This window comes from Petaurus breviceps, unplaced genomic scaffold, assembly GCF_028583685.1.
Source record: "Petaurus breviceps papuanus isolate PSGF00001 unplaced genomic scaffold, PetGlider_PUasm1.0 355, whole genome shotgun sequence".
Lineage (NCBI taxonomy): Eukaryota > Metazoa > Chordata > Mammalia > Diprotodontia > Petauridae > Petaurus > Petaurus breviceps.
The window spans coordinates 808,058-827,558 of NW_027186289.1; the positions used below are offsets into that span (position 1 = coordinate 808,058).

Here is a 19,501-nt window from a genome sequence, read left to right on the forward strand (position 1 = left end):
CGACAAGGGATGCGGTAGTAGACTGAGCTGAAATCGACAAGGGATGCTGTAGATAGGTGAAATTGACAAGAGATACTGCACAGGAGAAGGCTACAGCTTGGATGTGAGTGAGGAATTGAGAAAGATCCTGGGGTTGGGAACCTGGGACACTTGACTTCCTGAAATTGACAAATGGTGTTGGGGTGGTGGCAGAAGAAACCCAGGACCTCTCCTATGTCTCCTAAAGCAATGACTCCACCTCTCTGGTGTTTCCTGGCATCCAGACAGCACCCCTCCCTCCCCCAACAAGCCAAGCCAGGGTTTGGGGGAAGATGATATTTCAACTTTTATTTGACACAGGCAAAGGGTCCAAAATTCCAGCCCTCCCCCTTTTGGGGTTGTGAGAAGTTACAGAAGCACTAGGCAGCCAACTCCAGCCCCCTGTCCTGAATGAGCCCCTCCTAGCAAAGAGACTGCTTTCTATTTGCCCTTGCTTCTTTGCAACTGGCTCCAAATGGTTTTCACCAGCTCAAGCATCCCAGCTTGTACAGACCCCCTCTCCCTGGGCTCTGTGGCTAAGGGCTCAGCAGTGCCTTTCTCCCCATCAGCAGATCTTTTTCCTCCTGCTGCTCAGTCTGTAGCTGGGTGGAGGAGAGAGAAATGAGTAGCTGGTTTGGAGAACTACTAACAGCTTCTTCCTTCACCTCCTGACTCCCGCAGTGGTTTGGAATCCACACCATGGTCAGCAGAGTTAGAAGGAACCTGGGCTTTTCAGGAGGGTCATGGGAGAACCATAAGCTAAGTGGGTCTGTTGATCACACTGGGGAGGGAGACTTCATGGCAGTAGAGAAAACTGGGGAGATTGGGGGAAGCCAACCCTGGAGAAGCTCAGCAAAAGGACATTTCTCATTGGCCCTCACCTGCCTGCCTGGCATCTTTTCCCGAACCCCACAGGGATAAGTATCTGGGCTTGGGAGGGAAGAAGGAGAGGTGCAGGAGAGCCTGGAATCATTGGGAGGTGGCAGTGGGGATTCGGGGAAGAACCTCAGCCTTGTGGGGGTCTGGTTGAGGGAGGCTCCTCCAGGCTAGCTCCAGGAGGCCATAGCGGATCTTGCCCAAGGGCAGGACAGTGTGCACCTGGTTCTTCTCTGGCAGGGGCACCACCAACTGGAAGTGGAGTGGTTCTGGGGGGGGCAATTCATCGTTACACAGGAGATGGTAGAGAATCCGTTCTCCGGGAACCAGGTCTGTGACCTGCAAGGCTTTTTTGTAGACGGTCTCCTGAAGGGGGCGGGCTTTGCGGTCCAACAGCTCCTGGAGCAGCTGATGCATCTGCGGAGTCTTGACCTGGTAGAGCTCTAGAACATGGCAGATCTGGTCTATGAGTTTGGAGCTTGTGGTCTGGTCCTTCTGCTTCTGCAGTGCTAGAAGGACATGGTAGAGTGCTAGGAAGGTCTCCCACTGTATCTGCTTCTTGGCATCCATCTTCACTGAAAAGGGCAGGGGCGGGGGCCTGGGCTTCCACATGGCCGCAGCGGGCAGGAATCCTGCTGGGGCTCCAGGGCTTGGTCTGGTGAGCAGGGGCGGAGGCCTGGGCTCCCTCTTGGCCGCAGCGGGCAGGAATCCTGCTGGGGCTCCAGGGCTTGGTCTGGTGAGCAGGGGCGGAGGCCTGGGCTCCCTCTTGGCCCCAGCGGGCAGGAATCCTCCTGGGGCTCCAGGGCTTGCTGTAGGGGGTAAGAGTGCTTTCTTTGCCTTCACCCTGGACAGCCGATGGTCCTTTATCTTGGCATTCCAGAACTGAACGTTTTGCTGGAGTTTTAAGACCTCAAGGATCTTTGCTGAGTAAGTGGAAGAAATCTCAGCCAGGTCTTTCATGACTGATTCAAAGAATTCTGGTCTGCTGTCCATGGCCATACTTGAGGAAATGAGATGGGTGAGGAGGTCATACTGAATGGATGGCCTGGAGATAGAGGGAAGCTCAGGCGACAGGAGGCCTTTTCTGGGGTATTCTTTCTGTGGAGGGATTACTTCCATGGTGGGCAGGACACCAGCAGCAGGCTCAGGGGCTGGGGCCTTGGGGGCCTCCCAGTGGGAGACGATGGCTTGGAGATTGGCCATCTGCATCCACTCCATCCGCTTCAAGGGGGAAGTCTGCTCTAGCAGCCAGCAAAGCTGGTCCATGTTTTGTTTGGTAATTTTACTTTCTTTGCGAAGCCTTCTCAGGGCAGACTGGAATCGGTCCCATCCTCCTTTTCGGGTCTTCTGAGAGAATGCACTACAAACCATAGCCAGGGCTCTTCTGCGGCGGGCCACAGGGCCCTTGAAGGCTCGGATAGTCTGGTGAATCCGCAGAAACCACTTCCAGCGGTCTCTGGCCAACTTCTTTGGGGGGGCCACAGCAGCAGGTTCCGTGAGGGTCAGGATAGGAACCTCTGGATGTGCTGCAGGTGTCTGGGCCTTTTTGTCTTTCGAGGGCATCAGGACTGAGGACGTTGCCTCCTTTGGCTTGGGTGGAAACCGTGGTGGGGGTTTGGGCCTGTGTTTGGCCCTGGCATGGAACATTAACTTCAGCATCTCTTCCCTGGATTCACTTGGCTGGGGGGCGCCCATGGCCTGTGGCGGTTTCTGAGGCTCTGCTATCATTTTCTGTGGCTTTTCTCTGGAAGGCAATGTTTTCCCCTCAACTCCCAGCTTAGGCTTTTCCACGATGACATCTTCCTCCCATTTTACTTTGGCAACCTTCTGATCCACTGTTTCAATAACCTGGCCCACGACCACGGGTTGGACGACTTCCTCAGTGGGAGTGAGCTTTCTGATAGACCCAGCAGGAGACACTTGTTCCACAGATAGAAATGATCCCTCCTCTCCCTCTTCCTGTTCTCCTTCTCCCTCTTCCTGTTCTCTTTCTCCCTCTTCTTCCTCCTCCTCTTCTTCCTCTTCTTCCTCCTCCTCTTCTCCCTCCTTCTCCTCCTCTTCCTCCTCCTCCTCCTCCTCCTCCTCCTCCTCCTCCTCTTCCTCTTCTTCCTCTGCCTCCTCCAAAAGCGCAGATTTGGCCTTGTCTTCCTCCTTCGCAGCTTCCGCCCTCTGGAGCTCCAGAATCTTTAGCCTCTGCCATTGGATGAACTCCGCGGTGTCTCTCAAGTCCTCAGCCTCAGCTCCTTCCTCCTTCTGGTCCTTGTCTAAGGTCATCTGTCTCTCTAACAAAGCCAGCTGGCGCTCTCTCCTGGTGATCTTCTTCTCTCTCCTCGTCAGCTTCTTCTGCTCTTTCAGCAGCAGCTTCTCCTCCTTGGACAGTCTCCTCTGCTCTCTGGACAGCTCCCTCTCCTCTTTAGCCAGCCTCCTCTCAATGAGCTCCAGCCTCCTCAGCTCCCTGTGCATCTGTGCCCTGACTGAGGCCTCCTGGCTCCCTTCCTCTTCCACTGCTTGCAACACCTGGGACAGCTTTCTGTCTTCCCAGATCTTCTGCCTCTGCAGGCTGAGCCACTGCCGCTCATCTCGGATCTCCTCAATTTCTTCCTCAGTCTTCTTCATCTCCATCAGACGCTGAGCCCACGCCTCATCCGCTATCTCCAGCAGCTTCCTGGACACCAGCCTCTCTTCTGCAAGCAGCTCCATCTTCTTGACGACCAGCTTCCTCTCTTTCTTGGTTATCTCCAGCTCCTGCTGGGTTAGGTACCTCTGGGTGACCAGTAGCCTCTGCCTCTCAGCAGGCAGGTCCAACACTCCCACACTGAGTCTCTTCCTTTTTGCCAGATGTTCCTGTCCTTCCACCACCAGTCTTTTCTCCTCCAGCTTGACTGCTCTGTCCATTTTCTTCCTTTCCTCCTCTTTCATATGCAGACTCTCTTTCTCAGTAGGCAGCTTATGCTTTTCCCCTTCTTCCTCTTCCCCTTTTTCCTCTTCTTCCTCTTCTTCCTCTTCTTCTTCCTCTTCTTCCTCTTCTTCTTCTTCTTCCTCCTCCACTTCCACCATCTCTTGCTCCCCAATAGGCCCCATCGTTTTTGTCGCAATAACCTTCTCGCCTTCCTTGGGCAGGTGCTCCTCCTCCCCAGATAGAACCTCCCTGTCCTTACCCTCTTCCCCCTTCTCCAGAATTGGCTCCTGTTGGGAGACGGGGGGCTCCCTCCTCCTTTGTCTCCTCAGTTCCTTGGCAAAGCCCGCCAGTTTCTGTTCCTCCATGAGCAGCTTGATCTTCTCGTTGGGCAGCATCTGATGCTCTCTGTTCAGCTCCATCCCCTTCTGCAGCACGCACATTTCTTTCTGGGTCAGCACTATCTCTCTCTGGTTCTGCCTCCTCTCTTCCTGTATCACTTTCAGTTCTTCCAGCGTCATTCTCCTCTCTGCTTCAATAATCATCCTTTCTTCAGAGGACCAGGCCAGCACACCTTCACCCTCTGTCCTCTGTTCTGCCAGGGCATACTTGGCAAAAAGAGTCAGCTCCCGTTCTTCTTGGGCTTGCATGCGGTCCTCCCATGCTTGAATTCTCTCCTTCCGAGCTTTTTCCATCTTCAGTTTTATGATGTCCCTCTTCTGCTTGATCTGTTTCCTGGGATGGGCGGGCGGTATCCCCTCCTCTGCGTCCAGTTCGGAACCCTTGAGAGAAGATCTCCCGTCCCTTTTCTTTCGCTCCCTGGACTTGCAGCTGTCTTCTTTGGACTTTATGCTCTCCTCCCTGGACAACCTAATGTTTTTTTTGGCTTCCTTCACTCCCTCTTTGAACAACTTGAATTCTTCAGGCTTCGTGTCCTCTTGGACCAGGATGTTCTCTTCCTGGATCACAAATGTCTCTTCTTTGGTCAGATTGTCTTCTTCCTTGGACAGCGCCTTCTGCTCCTTGGCTAGCAGCTCATGTTCCTTGCTCAGCCAGTTCCCTCTCTGGGCCAGCTCCTCCTCTGCTATGGCCAGCTCCTGCTCCTTCCTGGCAAGCCTCCTCTCTTTCCTGGCCAGTCTCTTTGCCTGCCTGGACAACATCGTTTCTTGCTTAGTGAGCTCATGCTCTTCCAAGAAGAACACTTTCTTTATCCTGGATTTGGGGGAGGATGAAGGGGCGACTCCAGAGTCTTCTATCTCCTCCATTTCTTCTCTTACATCTCCAGCTAGCTCCAGGCTTGGTTCCTTCACCAGGGGGCAGATCTCCTGAAAGAGTTCCCAGCTGGGCTGCTGCTCCACCAGTAATTCCCGGGCCAGGGTCACCAGCTCCTCGCTCAAATCCCTGGCCATGCTTTCCTGTGAGGTGGAAATACGCATGGTCATAAGGTGGCAAATGTCATCCCGCCAAGAAACCTGCTCCTCGTCAAGAATCCCTGGCTTTTTCTCAGGTTCAGGGGGGGCTTCTACTATTTCTGGGGGCTCTTCTTTCATCACTTTTTTCTTCTTGCTTATTTCATGCTTCATTTTCTTGGTTCTTTGTCTGCGAGTTTTCCTCATCACCTTCAGGCTTATGTCCACATACTGAGGCAGGACCTCTGGTGGAGGTGATGGGGCTTCCAAGGCCCTGTGTTTCTGTACATGTGCGATCACCAAGGAAGGGGCTGAGGAACGTATAGAAGGAGTCAGAGAAGCACCTCTTCTCTCAACTACTATTCTCTGAACAGCTTCCATCTCCTTGTCTTCATGAGGCGGCATGATGGGTCTCTCTGCTTCTTGTGATTTCTTTCGTTTCTCTTTTTCTAATTTCATGGGTCCTTCTTCTCCTTCTTCCTCTTCTGTTACCCTTCCTCCTTCTTCTCTTTCTGTTATTTTCATGAGTCCCTCTTCTTCTTCTTCTTCTTCTCCTGATTTCTTGCGTGTTCTTTCTTTTGATTTTTTATGTCCCTCTTTTAACTTCTTGGAAGTTTTGGCTACACAGGGGAAAATGAGAAATGGAGCATTAAAGGGAAGCCCAACTGTACAAAGCTATAGCCCAGGGGGAACGGATGAGCTTGACTGGTCTCAGCAGACTCCATTGATGGCCAAGTTGCCCTTTCAGCACTGGGTGGGTGTCTAGAACACAGGATCTCACAATCAAAAGACCAACGTTCTGGGCAATTGTGCAATTCTTAACTCTTCCTGAGCGTGATGCTCTAGCCCCGAATCTCTATCCAACAAGCATTCTTCCCATTCATGAACCCCTGGATCTGCCTTTAAACTCCCTCTCCTCCCAGCTCTCTCTCTCCCTCCCTCAATTCATGGAATAAAACAAGCATTTCCATAACATAGTATAATAAAAAAAAATACGATTGCCCATGAAGCCTATTCTGCACAACTTACTATTCCCTTTAAATAGATAATGAAGTTATCGTGTCAGATTCTTCTTTTTCTTCCCTCACTAGACACAAATAAGTACACACATGTAAAATTATTCTATACTTACCTCTACTTGTCAGTTCTTTCTCTGGATGCAGAGAGCAACTTTCGTCATATGTTCTTTATGGTTAATTTGGGTGTTTATAATAGTCAAAATGACTTATTTGTTCAAAGTTGTTCTTAAAACAATATAGCTCACTTTTGTTTCCTGTATCATTTTACCCTAGCTCCTATTAGGGATTTTTCTAGAAGGTGGGATACATCCACCTTGTCTGGGTTGGGAGCAGGCACCAGAAACCTTCTGGAGCTTCAGAGAACCTGGAGCTCAGGGAGACTGAAAGACAGGGTCAGAGGAGCCACAGTCTCAGGGTATGGGCTTCTTCTTGATTTCGTTCCTAGCTTAGCGTTTGGGAGGAATCCTGCACTAGAGAAGACCCAGGCAGCATGGTTAATGGTGTCACAGAACCTAAATTCCAATTGAAATCATTGTTGACTATGCTTCATTCCTCTGGGCCTCATTTTCCTCATCCAGACTCTGGAATGGCACAATTCCAAAGGGCTGTGGTTCTCTGATCTCTGGGTTCAAGTCATGGCCCCACCACTGGTCAGATGGGTAACCTTGGAGAAAGCATCTCAATTCTCCAAGCATCAGTTTCCTTACCTGTAAGTTAGGAGTAATCATCCTTGTACTATCTGCCTACTGGGCCTGGTTCCCCTAAAGTGGTAGAACAGTGGAAGCTGCTTTCTTGGAATCATAGCATATCAAAGTTAGACCCTTCTTAAAGATGTCTAGCCCGTTGAGGGCATTGAGTGTCACCTTCTACTTAATGATGAACATTCTCACACATCCCAGTGATTCTGAACTCTGTTGATCATCATCAAAACCCTATTCTCCCATCTCTTACCACCTGATACTTCATCCCCACCCCCCCCCAACCCTCCCACCCCAAAGTTCGAACTTAACTCCACCCAACCCTTCCACTGTGCCCTCTGGAATACCTGTTCCAAAGGCAGCAACCTTCACTTCATCTTAAATCTGTTCCTCTCCCACTCATTGCAACTACTAGTTCTTACTGAAACCTGACTTTCTCCTGCTAACAGTTTCCCTGACCACCCTTCCCAATATTTGTTCCCAATACCTTTGCTTATTCTTTTCAGCTCACTAGTTGAGGGGGGGAAATTGGAATGCTTCTTGTTCCCCATTGCCACTTCTCCTGTCACTCAGTAACTTCTCTTTCTTTAGGGTTTATGCTATTCATATCTCCCACCCAATCAAAATTCCAGTAGCTAAAATAAATTTTAAAAAATTGGAAAAAAAATCCCAGTAGCTGTTCCCTACAGACCCCTCAGGTCATTCCCCTTCCTTTCTCAATGATTTTGGTACCTGGCTCACAGGATTTCTCTCTTCTCCAACTCCTGCCCTCATCCTAAGGGACTTTAAACACACATAGACTCTCCCTCAAATACCCTAACCACTCGGTTTCTCAACCTACTCACTTTTTTTTAAAGCAATTGGGGTTAAGTAACTTGCTCAAGGTTACACAGCCAGTTATTTCTGGGTGTGGTGCTAAGTATCTGAGACCAGATTTGATCCCCACGTCATCCTGACACTGGAGCTGGTGCTCTTACTCGCTGTGCTACCTGGCCACCCCTAACCTAATCACTTCTCATGAGATACTCTTCTATCTTACCTTAGTCACACACCCTTCATCATTTAAATATCCCACAAATATAATACTCATTTTTCAGGAATTCCAAAATCCCCTTATCTGAAGATAATCTGTTGGCTTTCTACCTCCCCCTCTTCCTTCCCTTACCAAACTCTGTTCTTTGTCCACACAGTGACTTCTAACGTCTTGACTCCTCAGTTCTTGCCCAGACCATCTCCCCTTTTCCCCATCTTGACCCCTTGGTAAACCAATTCAACTCTACATTTTCCTCTTTTCTTGAGTCTCTGACCCCTTTTTAATTGACTGTAAGTTGCTAAGCCTCAGCCTTGGATGATTCCCACTATTTCCATAACATAGTATAATTTTAAAAAGATGATTGCACACGATACTGCAAACCTTTGCTTCACATACCAGAGAAAATGCCCAGAAGTGAGAGATGTATCTAGGAGGCCAGTGTCACTAAATCAGAGAGTGCTGAATTAGAGACTGCATCTGAACAAAGATGAAGAAAATCATGCAACTATTCCGACTAGGTCTGCTACCAGGCCCTCACTGCTGCTAGGCAATCCTACTCTCCCTTCCTTATCAGTTCAGTCTCCCACCCTCCACAGTGAGTATCCTGAAAGTACCCTTGCAAACCTTCCATAGCTTCTTCTCAACCCACTCTCTCAGCTGGGAACCTTGCCTGCTATTTTATAGAAAAGAAAATTAAGGTCATTTACTGTGAGCTCCTTCTCTCCTCTTCCTTCCTTCCTTTCCCTCAGGTGCCTTCTGCCTCTCCTTCACCCTCATCTCACATGATAAGGTAGCTTTATTCCTGACCAAGGCAAACCCCTCCATAGGCTAAAACTGTCCTATTCCATCCCACATCCTCCAACAGAGTGTCCCCTCTGTCATCCCCACTTTTACTTATATTCAGTCTCTGTCTCTCTGTCTACTGGCTCATGCCCCACAGCCTATAAACATGCCTATGTCTCCCCCATCCTGACAAAGCCCTCACTTGGTCCTTCCATTCCAGTGACTGTCATCTTATTCTGCCTTTTGTGGCTGAACTCCTTGAGATGGCCATCTAGAGTGGGCACCTCCACTCCCTCACCTTTCATTCTCTTCTTAGCTCCTTCCAATCCAGCTTCTGACTCATCATTCTACCATAATGTCTCTCTCTGAATTAACAAAATTCTTAATAGTTGAATCCAATGGCTTTGTCTCAGTTCTCATTCTCCTTGACTGTTGATTGCTCTCACCTTCTTCTGTCTAGATTTTCAGGAAACTCATGACCCTGATGTGGGGAAAGATTGACAGCAAAAAGAAAGGGGGATGGCAGAGAATGAGGTGGATACATAAGGTCATTGGAAGCAACAAACATGAACTTCTGTAGACTTCAGGAGATAGTGGAGGATGAGAGAGCCTGGTGTGCGATAGTCCATAGGGTCACAAAGATGGAATATGCTCTCCTCTGACTTCTCCTTTCAGGCTCCTTGTCCAGAGCGTGTCCTGTAACTGTCCCCAGGGTTCTGTCCTGGACCCTCTTCTCTTCTCCCTCTAGACTACTTCACTGGGTGATTTCACCAGCTCTAATCAATTTAATTACCATTTCTATGCTGATTCAGGCCTTGAACCTAGGTTTTCCAGACTGTCTGGATCCACTGCCCTAGCCACTAAACCCCATTGCTTTCCTCCTGGTAGAGGATCACAGGAACATGACATTTTAAAGTTGGAAGGGTTCTTCAAGATCAGATCGAATCCCCCAGAAACTATATGAACATATTTATAAAACACTTTTTACACAAAGTCAGATTTAAATAACTGGATAAATACTAATTGTCACGGGTGAGCCATGCCAATACAATAAAAATGACAATTCTACTTAAACTAATCTACTTATTCAGTGTCATCCCAATTAAACTACCAAAAATTTCTTTTATTGCACAAGAAAAAAATAATAAAATTCATTTGGGAGAATAAGAAGGTCAGGAATATCAAAGGAGTTAATGAAAAAAAAATGTAAAGGAAGGAAGCCTAGCAGTACCAGATCTTGCATCCTTCTCAGATTATGATGAAATAAAAATTACATGTAATGAAGGACCATGGAAAGACAGACTAAAATTAATTGGAAACTAAATAACCTAACGCTAAAGAATGAGTGGGTCAAACAACAAATCATAGAAACAATAATTTCATCAAAGAGAATGATAATGAGACAATACACCAAAATTTATGGGATATTGCCAAAGTAGTACTTAGGGGAATTTTATGTCTCTAAATGCTTAAAATAGAGAAAGAGCAGATCAATGAATTGGGCATGCAAGTAAAAAAAAGTAGAAAAACAACAAACTGGGTGGTGAGGTGGTGCAGTGAATAGAGTACCAGCCCTGGAGTCAGGAGGACCTGAGTTCAAATCTGACCTCAGACACTTAACACAAAACTAGCCATGTGACTTTGGGCAAGTCACTTAACCCCAATTGCCCTACCTTTCCCCCTCCAAAAAGCAAAAGCCAAAAAAAGGAACAAGTTAAAAATCCTCAATTAAACACCAAACTAAGAACTCTGAAAATCAAAGGGGAGATTAATAAAATTGAAAGTAAGAAAACTATTGAACTAACAAATAAAACTAAGACCTGGTTTTATGAAAAAACCAATAAAATAGATAAACCTTTGGTTAATTTGCTTTTTAAAAAGTACACCAAATTACCAGTACCAAAAATGAAAAGGGTGAATTCACCACCAGTGAAAAGGAAATTAAAGCAGTGATTAGGAGTTATTTTACCCAACTGTATGCCAATAAATCTGGCAATCTAAGTAAAATAGATGAATATTTACAAAAATAGAAATTGCTCAGATTAACAGAAGGGGAAATAAATACTTAAATAACCCCATTTCAGAAAAAGAAATTTAATAAGCCATCAATGAGCTCCCTAAGAAAAAGTTTGCAGGGCCAGATGGATTTACAAGTGAATTCTACCATACATTTAAAGAACAATTAATTCCAACACTATAAAAACTATTTGGAAAAATAGGTGGAGTCCTACAAAATTCTTTTTATGACACAAATAAGGTGCTGATGCCTAAATCAGGAAGAGCCAAAACAGAGAAAGAAAATTATAGACCAATTTCCCTAATGCATGTAGATGGAAAAATTTTAAATAAAATATTAGCAAGGAAATTACAGCAAGTTATTACAAGGATAATACTCTATGACCAGGTAGAATTTATACCAGGAATGCAGGGCTGGTTCTGTATTAGGAAAACTATCAGCATACTGACCATATCAATAACAAAATTAACAAATCATATGATTATCTCAATAGATGCAGAAAAAGCTTTTGACAAAATACAGCACCCATTCCTATTGAAAACACTAGAGAACAGGAATGAATAGAGTTTTCTTTAAAATGATACGTGGAATCTATTTAAAAACCATCAACAAGCATTTTATGGGGCCGGCTAGGTGGCACAGTGAATAGAGCACTGGCCCTGGAGTCAGGAGGACCTGAGTTCAAATCCAACCTCAGACACTTAACACACACACACACACACACACACACACACACACACTAAAACTAGCCGTGTGACCTTGGGCCAGTCACTTAACCCCAATTGTCCTACCTTCCCCCCTCCAAAAAAAGAAAAAAAGCAACTGTGATCCACCCAGTGATCCTCTGCATGCAATTGCAGAGATCCTGCTGCTTGCTACCAGAGAAAGAACCACTACACTCAGAGTGCAGAAAGACAGATCACGGTGTCTGGACATGATGAAAACAAGAATTTGTTTTGCTTCCTGTCTATTACATGTTTGTAACTTTTTCCCCCCCTTTTCTTTGTCGAGGAGAGAACAGAGCAAGGAGGAAAGGAAGGCATTTGCATTAACTGAAAAAAATTAATTGATTGATAGACTGAGCTCCTCTCAGCAATGAAAGGCTATAAGACAACTCCAAGGGACTCATGATGGAAAGGGCTATCCATATCCAGAGAAAAGAATTATGAAGTCTGAATGCGGACTGAAGTAAACTCCTTGCTCTCTCTCTTTTGTGTTTTGTTCCTTCTTCCTCTTGTTCACTCCATTGGTCATAATCCTTCTTTACAACTTGACTAATGTTTAGTGTGTTTGATTGCCTGCTGCCATGGGGGGAGGGGGGAGGAGAGGGAAGGGGAGAAAATTTGGAACTCAAGGGACTGTGGAACCGAATGCTGTAAACTAAAAGCAAATAAATAATTTTTTTTCAAAAATTGAAAAAACTAAAGCCAAAGAACCCCTAACCTGATCAACCGACTTATTTCGCAGACAAGTAGTGTGTACTAGAGGTCAGATTTGAGCTTCATCGAGCCCCTGGTTAACCTGTGCTGTGGCCCCAGGGCACCGATGCTCCTCTTCCTTGGGGCCCCCCTGGGTTCCCAGTCACACTTACAGACCAGCTTCTTGACCGTTCCTCGAAGATGCGGACGTCTGCCTGTTTTGGGAGGTTTGGCAGGCTCTGGGGGACGCTCTGGGGAAAGTTCGAAAGGCCTTTTGGTGTGTTCAATAGTCTCAGCTACCTCATCGGTCTCCAACTCGGTGACTTCTAAGGACAGAGACAGCTCTCTTTCTCTTTCGTACTTGATCAGGTTTTCGTCGAGGTATCTGTCCACCTGACTAGCCAGGACTTGGAGGTCCAATGGCCGAAGCCCCAGTACGTGAGCCAGAGATTCATCTCCTATTCGTTGGTTTCTATGGAAGCCAAAGGGCAGAATCAAGGATCATTAGGTCTCAGGGAGGGCACTCAGAACAGGCGGTGTCAGGGCTGTAAGGACCTTAGAACAGATGTCAGAGCTGAGCTGGAGGGGAGAGCTGAGAACAGAGATTGTCAGAGATCCTGGGCTTGGCTGGGTTTGGGGACGGGTTTTGGGAGTGAGAGATGGGAGGGTCTTAGAATGTCTGGGCTGGGAGTAGCCTAATAACAGAGCTGGGGTGGTGGTGTGTGGGCTTAGAAAACGGAAGGTCAGAGTTGGAAAGGACCTTAAGATAGAGAATGTCAAAGCGTGGAGGGCCCTTGAAGAAGCCAAGTGGCCGGGTGTCCTAACATTTATATCCAGCTCCTTAAGGTCTGCCAAGGGCTTTTTACACATGATGGCACACAGCAAGTCTAGGGCAGGAGCTGCCTTGGGTTCTGGCTCTCTCTGCCCCAATCTGCCTTCTGCCGTAGCACAGATCGTTGGGCGTCCGAGCTCTAGAAGGGGCCTTAGGACAGTGTCCGGGTTGAACCTGGAGCTCAAAGGTTCTCAGGTCTTTAGGGAAAGGCCACAGACCCAAGCCCCGAGCATCCCAGAGCCTGGGCTCTCGGGAGAAACGACAGATACGGAGAGCCAGTGAAGGTGGGGAGCTCGGCGGGAAGGGCCCAGGCTGGACGGTGCCGCCTCACTTACTGCATCTCAGAGAAGATGTCATCGCGCAGGATCAAGTGTAGGAGTTCCTTCTTCTTTCTGATGCCCGCGAAATGGACAATGAGATTCCAGGCTTTGTTTCGCACTTCGAGGTCCGTGTCTAAGAGCCCCCAGGCCAAGGGGATGGCAAACAGGTGGCTGATGAAGCCCAGCTTCTGTAGCCCCTCCCAGGCCAGCTTGCGGAAGACGGCCAGGAGGTGGGAGGTGTAGTCTAACAGCTGTTTGGCTGTGGCCGAGCGCAGGCTCTTTGGCACTGAGTAGCCCGCAAAGATTTGCCCCAGGGCGCTGATGCACTTCTTGTACTTGTCTGGGTCCGAGTTGGTCATCACATCCAGCAAGTTCTGGATCATGCTGTCCACGTCCACGTCGCTCATGGTCTGCAACAGCCGGGTGCGGGTGTCAACCAGCACGTCTCGGGGCTCCTCGGCGAGCTTTTCTGTGGGCGTCTTGAAGCGCTGGCGGCGCGTTCTTAACAGCTGCGGGAGGCTGAAATCCCCCTCCATCATGGTGGGCACCGCTCCGAGCTGGAGACTCTGGGGCCCCTGAAGCCTTCCTGGCTCCCCGGTCTCGGAGGACAAGCCCACCGAGGTCAGAAAGACTGGAGTGCCCTCAGGCCAGAGGAAAGCCCTCACCACGGAGTTGGGGATGTAGCCGTCCGGCGCGATGATCCACTTTCGCCCCTGGCCAAAAAGCTTGCGTAGCAGTGGAAATCTGTGCATTTCGTCCCAGCCCAGCAGCTGGGTGGCATGGCGGGCCGAGGGCACAGCTGGCACCTGCTTCGTCTTTCGGTCAAAGGACCGGAGCGGGTATTTCTCCTTGTACTTGTCCTCGATCGCCAAGATCGCTCCTCCTCCTTCCTGCACCACGTGCGGGACCAAGCGGTCAAATGCAACCGCCCGAAAGTTGGGCAGTGTCTCCATCCCTTTCAGCTTCTGCTGCCCACCGCCCACATAGAGGAATCGGGGCACAGATATGCTCTTAAAGGACAAGAAAAAGCCCGGCACGAAGGGTTTGGGGGTCTCCTTCACCGTGTCAGGTAGGTTCATGGCCATCAGGCGGCTCAAGAAGGCGTTAGGAAGAAGCCGCAGGCAGGACACCAGATAGAGGCTCTGGTTGATGGCGACAATCAGGTCGCCCCGCTCGTTGGCAAAGCAGAGAGCCCCAAATTTGAGGGACGAGTCGAAGCGGGTCAAGAGTGTGCCCTGGAGGTCCCAGAGCTTGACTGTCCCGTCGGTGGCCCCGGTGACGAAGATGCCCATGGTAAGGCAGACGTCGAAGGAGGTGATGGGGTTCAGGTGCAGGGGCTTGGTCTCCGTGAAGCACTCTTCCTGATTGATGCTGGGGGACGCCAGGAAGTCCTGGTAGTTCCAGAAGCGCAGGCGATTGTCTTCAGTGATGGCGCTCACCAATTTGGGCAGCAGGATCACCATGCTGAGCTTGCAGCTGCAGAGGACGCTGGTCAGAGTCACCAGGTTCACTGTGGAGTCTTCGAGCACAGCCTCGGACAAGTGCACGTAGTCATCCATGCCGTAGGAGCAGAAGAAGGAGCTCTCCCGGGAGCTGCAGGGCACCCCAGACAGGGTGGCTAGAGCCAGCACCGTGGCGGAGTGCATGTGCTTCTCAACGCGGGCACAGTGATGCTGAGACAGCACCCTCACCATGCCGCTCTCGTGCCCGCAGAACACCAGCCCCTCCAGCCCCCGGCTCAGCTGCGGTCTCCCGTAGGCCAGACACTGCACCCGGTCGTCGGCGCGCGGGGAGGGGCACAGCAGGTACTTGGCGGTGCACGGACAGCGGCTGGCGTCCAGCACCAGCACCTCCGGCTTGCCCGTGGCCACGAAGATCTCCTCCCGGTCAGGGTCGTAGGCCCAGTCGATGGTTTGGTCCAGAAGGGGGATGGGCCAGGTCAGGACCAGGAGCTCCCCAGTCAGGGGGCACAGGAAGCGCAGGAGGCCGTCCTGAGTGTAGCAGGAAATGCGGACCGAGTTCTGTCCGCCGCACACCTGCCGCACTTCTTGCGGTATGGCCCCGCAGACGTTGAACAGCTGGTAGAAGCAGGGCAGGTAGTGCACAGAGAAGGAGGTGGCGGTCTGGGCGAAGAAGGCCTTGGACCTGAAGAACTCCAGGCAGATCAGCTCCTCCTGCAGCTCGACTTGCCGGAGGAGCTTGCCGAAGGTCAGGTTCCACTCCTTGACCAGGCCTTCTCTCCCAGCTGTGAGCAGGGTGTGGGCCTCAGGCCGGCTGCGGAGGCACACCACTGGCCTGGAGTGGGCCTGGAAGCTGTGAAAAGTGCGGTTCCGGTCCAGGCTCCAGGCCTGCACCTGCCCAGCTTTATTGCCTGTGTAGAGGTAGCCCTGGGCACTGCAGCTGTAAGAGCAGGTGAGGGATGAGCCGCTGCCTTGAGAAGTGAAGACTCTGGCCTCCTCGAAGTTGTTCTGGCCGCTACGCCGGAAGAGGCGGACCAGACTTTCACACAGCACCACCATGCTCCCCCCGGCGCCGGCCATGGAGATGTCCTGGACCAGCTCTTTGCCAGCCATATGCACCTCCTTGGCAAGGTGGAGGCCCCGCCCACTGGGCTCGATGACCCACATGACCACAGCCCCAGCAATGCCGGAGAGCAGCATCTCTGACTTGGGGTCGTAGGCCAGGCAGCTGATGGAGAAGCGGCAGGGCATGACACACAGGCTTCGTAGAAACCGAGTGTGGTCTCCAAAGATGCGAAGGGACATGTCCCCACAGTAGGCAGCCAGCACCCGATGTTCCCCAGTGTGCACCAAAGCCTGGACAGGAGGCAGGCTCTCATACACGGGAAAGACTCTCTTCTCCACCTCATGGTTATAGACCTTCATCTGCACCCATACCACTGCCTACAAGGAGACAAAGACAGAGAGGAGGCAGGATAAGGATGGGAGGCCAAATCACTTGGCCCAATGCCTTCCTTTTGCAGAGGCCGCATAAATGTCATCAGGGAACCAGGAACCAGGGTGCAAATGACAGGGCAGGAAGACAATATGAAGAGAGAGGAAGGGTGGCAGTTAGGTGATGCAGTGAATAGAGCACTGACCCAGGAGTCAGGAGGACCTGAATTCAAATCTGGCCTCAGACACTTAACACTTACCAGCTGTGTGACCTTGGCCAAGTCACTCAACCCCACTTGCCCTGCCTTCCCCCTCTGAAAAAGACCAAAAAGAAAAAAAGAGGGGTGGCCAGGTAGCACAGCGAGTAAGAGCACCGGCTCCAGTGTTGAGAAGACCTGGAGATCGAATCCCGGGTTCAGACACCTAGCACCCACCCAGAAACACCTGGCCGTGTAACCTTGAGCAAGTTACTTAACCCCAATTGCTTAGGGGCGGCCAGGTGGCTCAGCGAGTAAGAGCACCGGCTCCAGTGTTGGGACGACCTGGAGATCGAATCCCGGGCTCAGACACTCAGCACCACACCCAGAAATAACTGGCCGTGTAGCCTTGAGCAGGTTGCTTAACCCCGATTGCTTTAAAAAAAAAAAAAAAAGAAAGAAGAGAGAGGAGAGGAGAAGGAAGGAAGAAAAGCAGAGGGAAGAAGCAGCAGGCTAGGCAATGAGGAAATGAGAAGAGAGAAGGCAGAGGCCATGAAGAGGCAGAAAAGAGGTAATGGAGGGGATGAGAAGGCAGAGAATATGGGAGAGGAGGCATGAAAGAAGATGCAGAAGAAGATGGAGAGAGGAAGTGGAAGAGAGAGGGTGGAGGAAGAACACTCAGCAGAGAAAGAGAAGAGAGAACATGGGAAAAGGGGACATCACCCAGGGAAGAGCCAGCACTGGGGGGCTGTGGCTCCAAGGAAGGGAAAACTTTCTGAAGACCAGAACGACCTGCAGAGTGGAAGGGTGTCCTGGGCAGGTCTTTAGGCAGAGCTTAGGGCCCAAGGGATTCCTGTTCACATACTAGATGCCCTCCAAGAGCATGGCCTTCCAAGTGGGAGGCTCTCATCCATTGCCCCACCTCCTTGGGCCCAGAGAAAGAAGAGGATTCGTCCCAGGTCACAAGGGGCAATACTGGGACCTATTGCACTTTCCCCCTCTATATCCTAGGGCTAGAGAAACAGAAGTATAAGAGTGTTTTCAGGACCAGAGCAGGGAGAGAGGGATAAAGGGGGCAGTAGCCCATCTCCAAAGATCTCTGCAGGAAGAAGGGAACTCAGGGATATCTCACCCAAACCCAACTCACTCCTCACCCCTTTGTGTCTCCCCTGCTTCTACCCCCCATTTGCCTTGGGGACAGCACCCATTATTAGTCAGCCTCCTATCGCTCTTCCCCTCTGTGGTGGAATGGAAAATCCCAAATCCTCCCTTCTCCACATGACCATTTCTGAATGCATTGCTTATGCTGCATGTCTTCTCTTCTCCAGAGCCTTTAAGGGACCTTCATGCGACATGTACTCAAGACCCTCCCCCACACTGACTGCCCTCTTCTGGAAATGTTCCAACATATACCTGTCTTACTTAAATCGAGATGCCCAGAATGGGTCACACCCCTCCAGATGAGAGCTGATGATCCCTGAGTGAGGAGAGATTCTCACCTCCCTCTTCCTAGAAGCTGACTCTCAATACAGTCCCAGATCACATTAGCTCTCTTGGCTGGCACAGCTTGGCACTGACTTAGACGAAGCCTGCAGTCTACCAGAGCCCCCAGATCTTTTTCAGAGAAACTGCTAACAATACCTGCCCACATCATACTCGTAACATTGAGTTTGGGGCACTTGTGTGTCAAATTGTCCATTTATTGAATCGAATTTCATCTTTTTAAATGGAGTCAGTGGTTTAACAACTTGACAGTCGCACCCTCTTTCTTTCTCTTTTCTCACTAAGCTCTTATTTATTCAATTATATGATTTTCCAGCTTACCTTGCAAACTTGTTTTACTTACATGAATTGTTTTCACTGACTTTTTCTGACTCATCTTGCCTGGCCAACTCAACTTGCCTGGCTCTCCCCTCCCTGCGCTGTTCCTGACATTCTCTAGACTCCAAAACCATACCACAGAACTAGGTACCTTTATTCTCACCCAGACTCCCCCAACATTTTTTCAGCTCCCTTTGCATATGGTCTTTCCCTTTCAGAAAGCAAGCTCCTTGAGGAAAGCAAGGACTTGAAAAAGTAAAGACTGCCTTTCTTTTGCATTCCTAGCCCTTAGCACAGTGTCTGGCACATAACTAGAGCTTAATCTTTCTTCCCTCCTTCCTTCCTTCTGTCCTCCCTCCCTCTCTCCCTCCCTCCCTTCCTCTCCTCTTCCTTCTCTCCCTTCCTCCCTTCCTCCCTCCCTTCCTTCCTTCCTTCCTTCCTTCCTTCCTTCCTTCCTTCCTTCCTTCCTTCCTTCCTTCCTTCCTTCCCTCTATTCCTTCTTTCCTCTCTCCTCTTCTTCCCTCTATTCCTTCCTTCCACAAATCTAAATTCTATTGAACTTAGCAGGTAGAATAAGTCAGTCAGTCAATCAATATTTATTGATACAGCCTACTATGTTTCAGGTACTATGCTAAGTGCTGAGAATGCAAAAAGAGGCAAAAAGCAGTCCCTGCCCTGGAGAAGCTCACAACAGAAAGACTGTGGTGATAATAACAATAACAGAAGAAAGGAAGTGAAGTGGTGAGGCCTGGGGTCTTAGTCTTCTTATTTCAAGGTACTTGCTATGGAAGTGGGGTTGGGGGTGGGGAGATGAGACAAGACTCCCCACAATTCGCACTTAATTCCTTTCCTGTCATTCTGGAACTGGTGTTTCTTGGCTGGTCCTTGTATGCATAGGATGGAGCAAAAATCAGAAGATGAGAGATGGTCTCATCTTGTCCCTCACCCCATCCTGTCCTGTGCTGGAGCTTTCCAAGAATGGTAGCTTTGGGAAGGGCCTTAAAGGCAGTGTGGTAAGCAGAACTGGGAGAGGGAGGCACAATTTTGAACCCCAGCTGTTTCATACTAGGTGCATGATCCTTGGTAAGTTACTCAAACCTCCTCAATTTTCTCCGTTTCAAAAGCATCAACAGATTGTGTAAGGGAAACTTTGTGCATGGGGAGGTAGGAAGAGTGGACAGTTCTTGAACTTGACTTTCATCTAAACTGGCCACAGGAGGGCAGAACACACACACACACACACACACACACACACACACACACACACACA

At 49.6% G+C, this 19,501-nt stretch overlaps 1 protein-coding gene across 1 annotated transcript in view; it reads right to left on the reverse strand.

Annotated features, from left to right (window-relative positions):
- Positions 1 to 324: 324 nt before the first annotated feature.
- LOC138168268 (WD repeat-containing protein 87-like) overlaps positions 325 to 19,501 on the reverse strand; it is a 35,272-nt gene continuing 16,095 nt past the window's right edge. The window contains exons 5-7 of the mRNA XM_069097323.1: positions 13,335 to 16,222; positions 12,341 to 12,639; positions 325 to 5,819 (exon numbers count right to left, since the gene is read on the reverse strand). Coding sequence (XP_068953424.1) covers positions 988 to 5,819; positions 12,341 to 12,639; positions 13,335 to 16,222 — 8,019 coding nt within the window. The 3' untranslated portion in view covers positions 325 to 987. The remainder of the gene's footprint in view (positions 5,820 to 12,340; positions 12,640 to 13,334; positions 16,223 to 19,501) is intronic.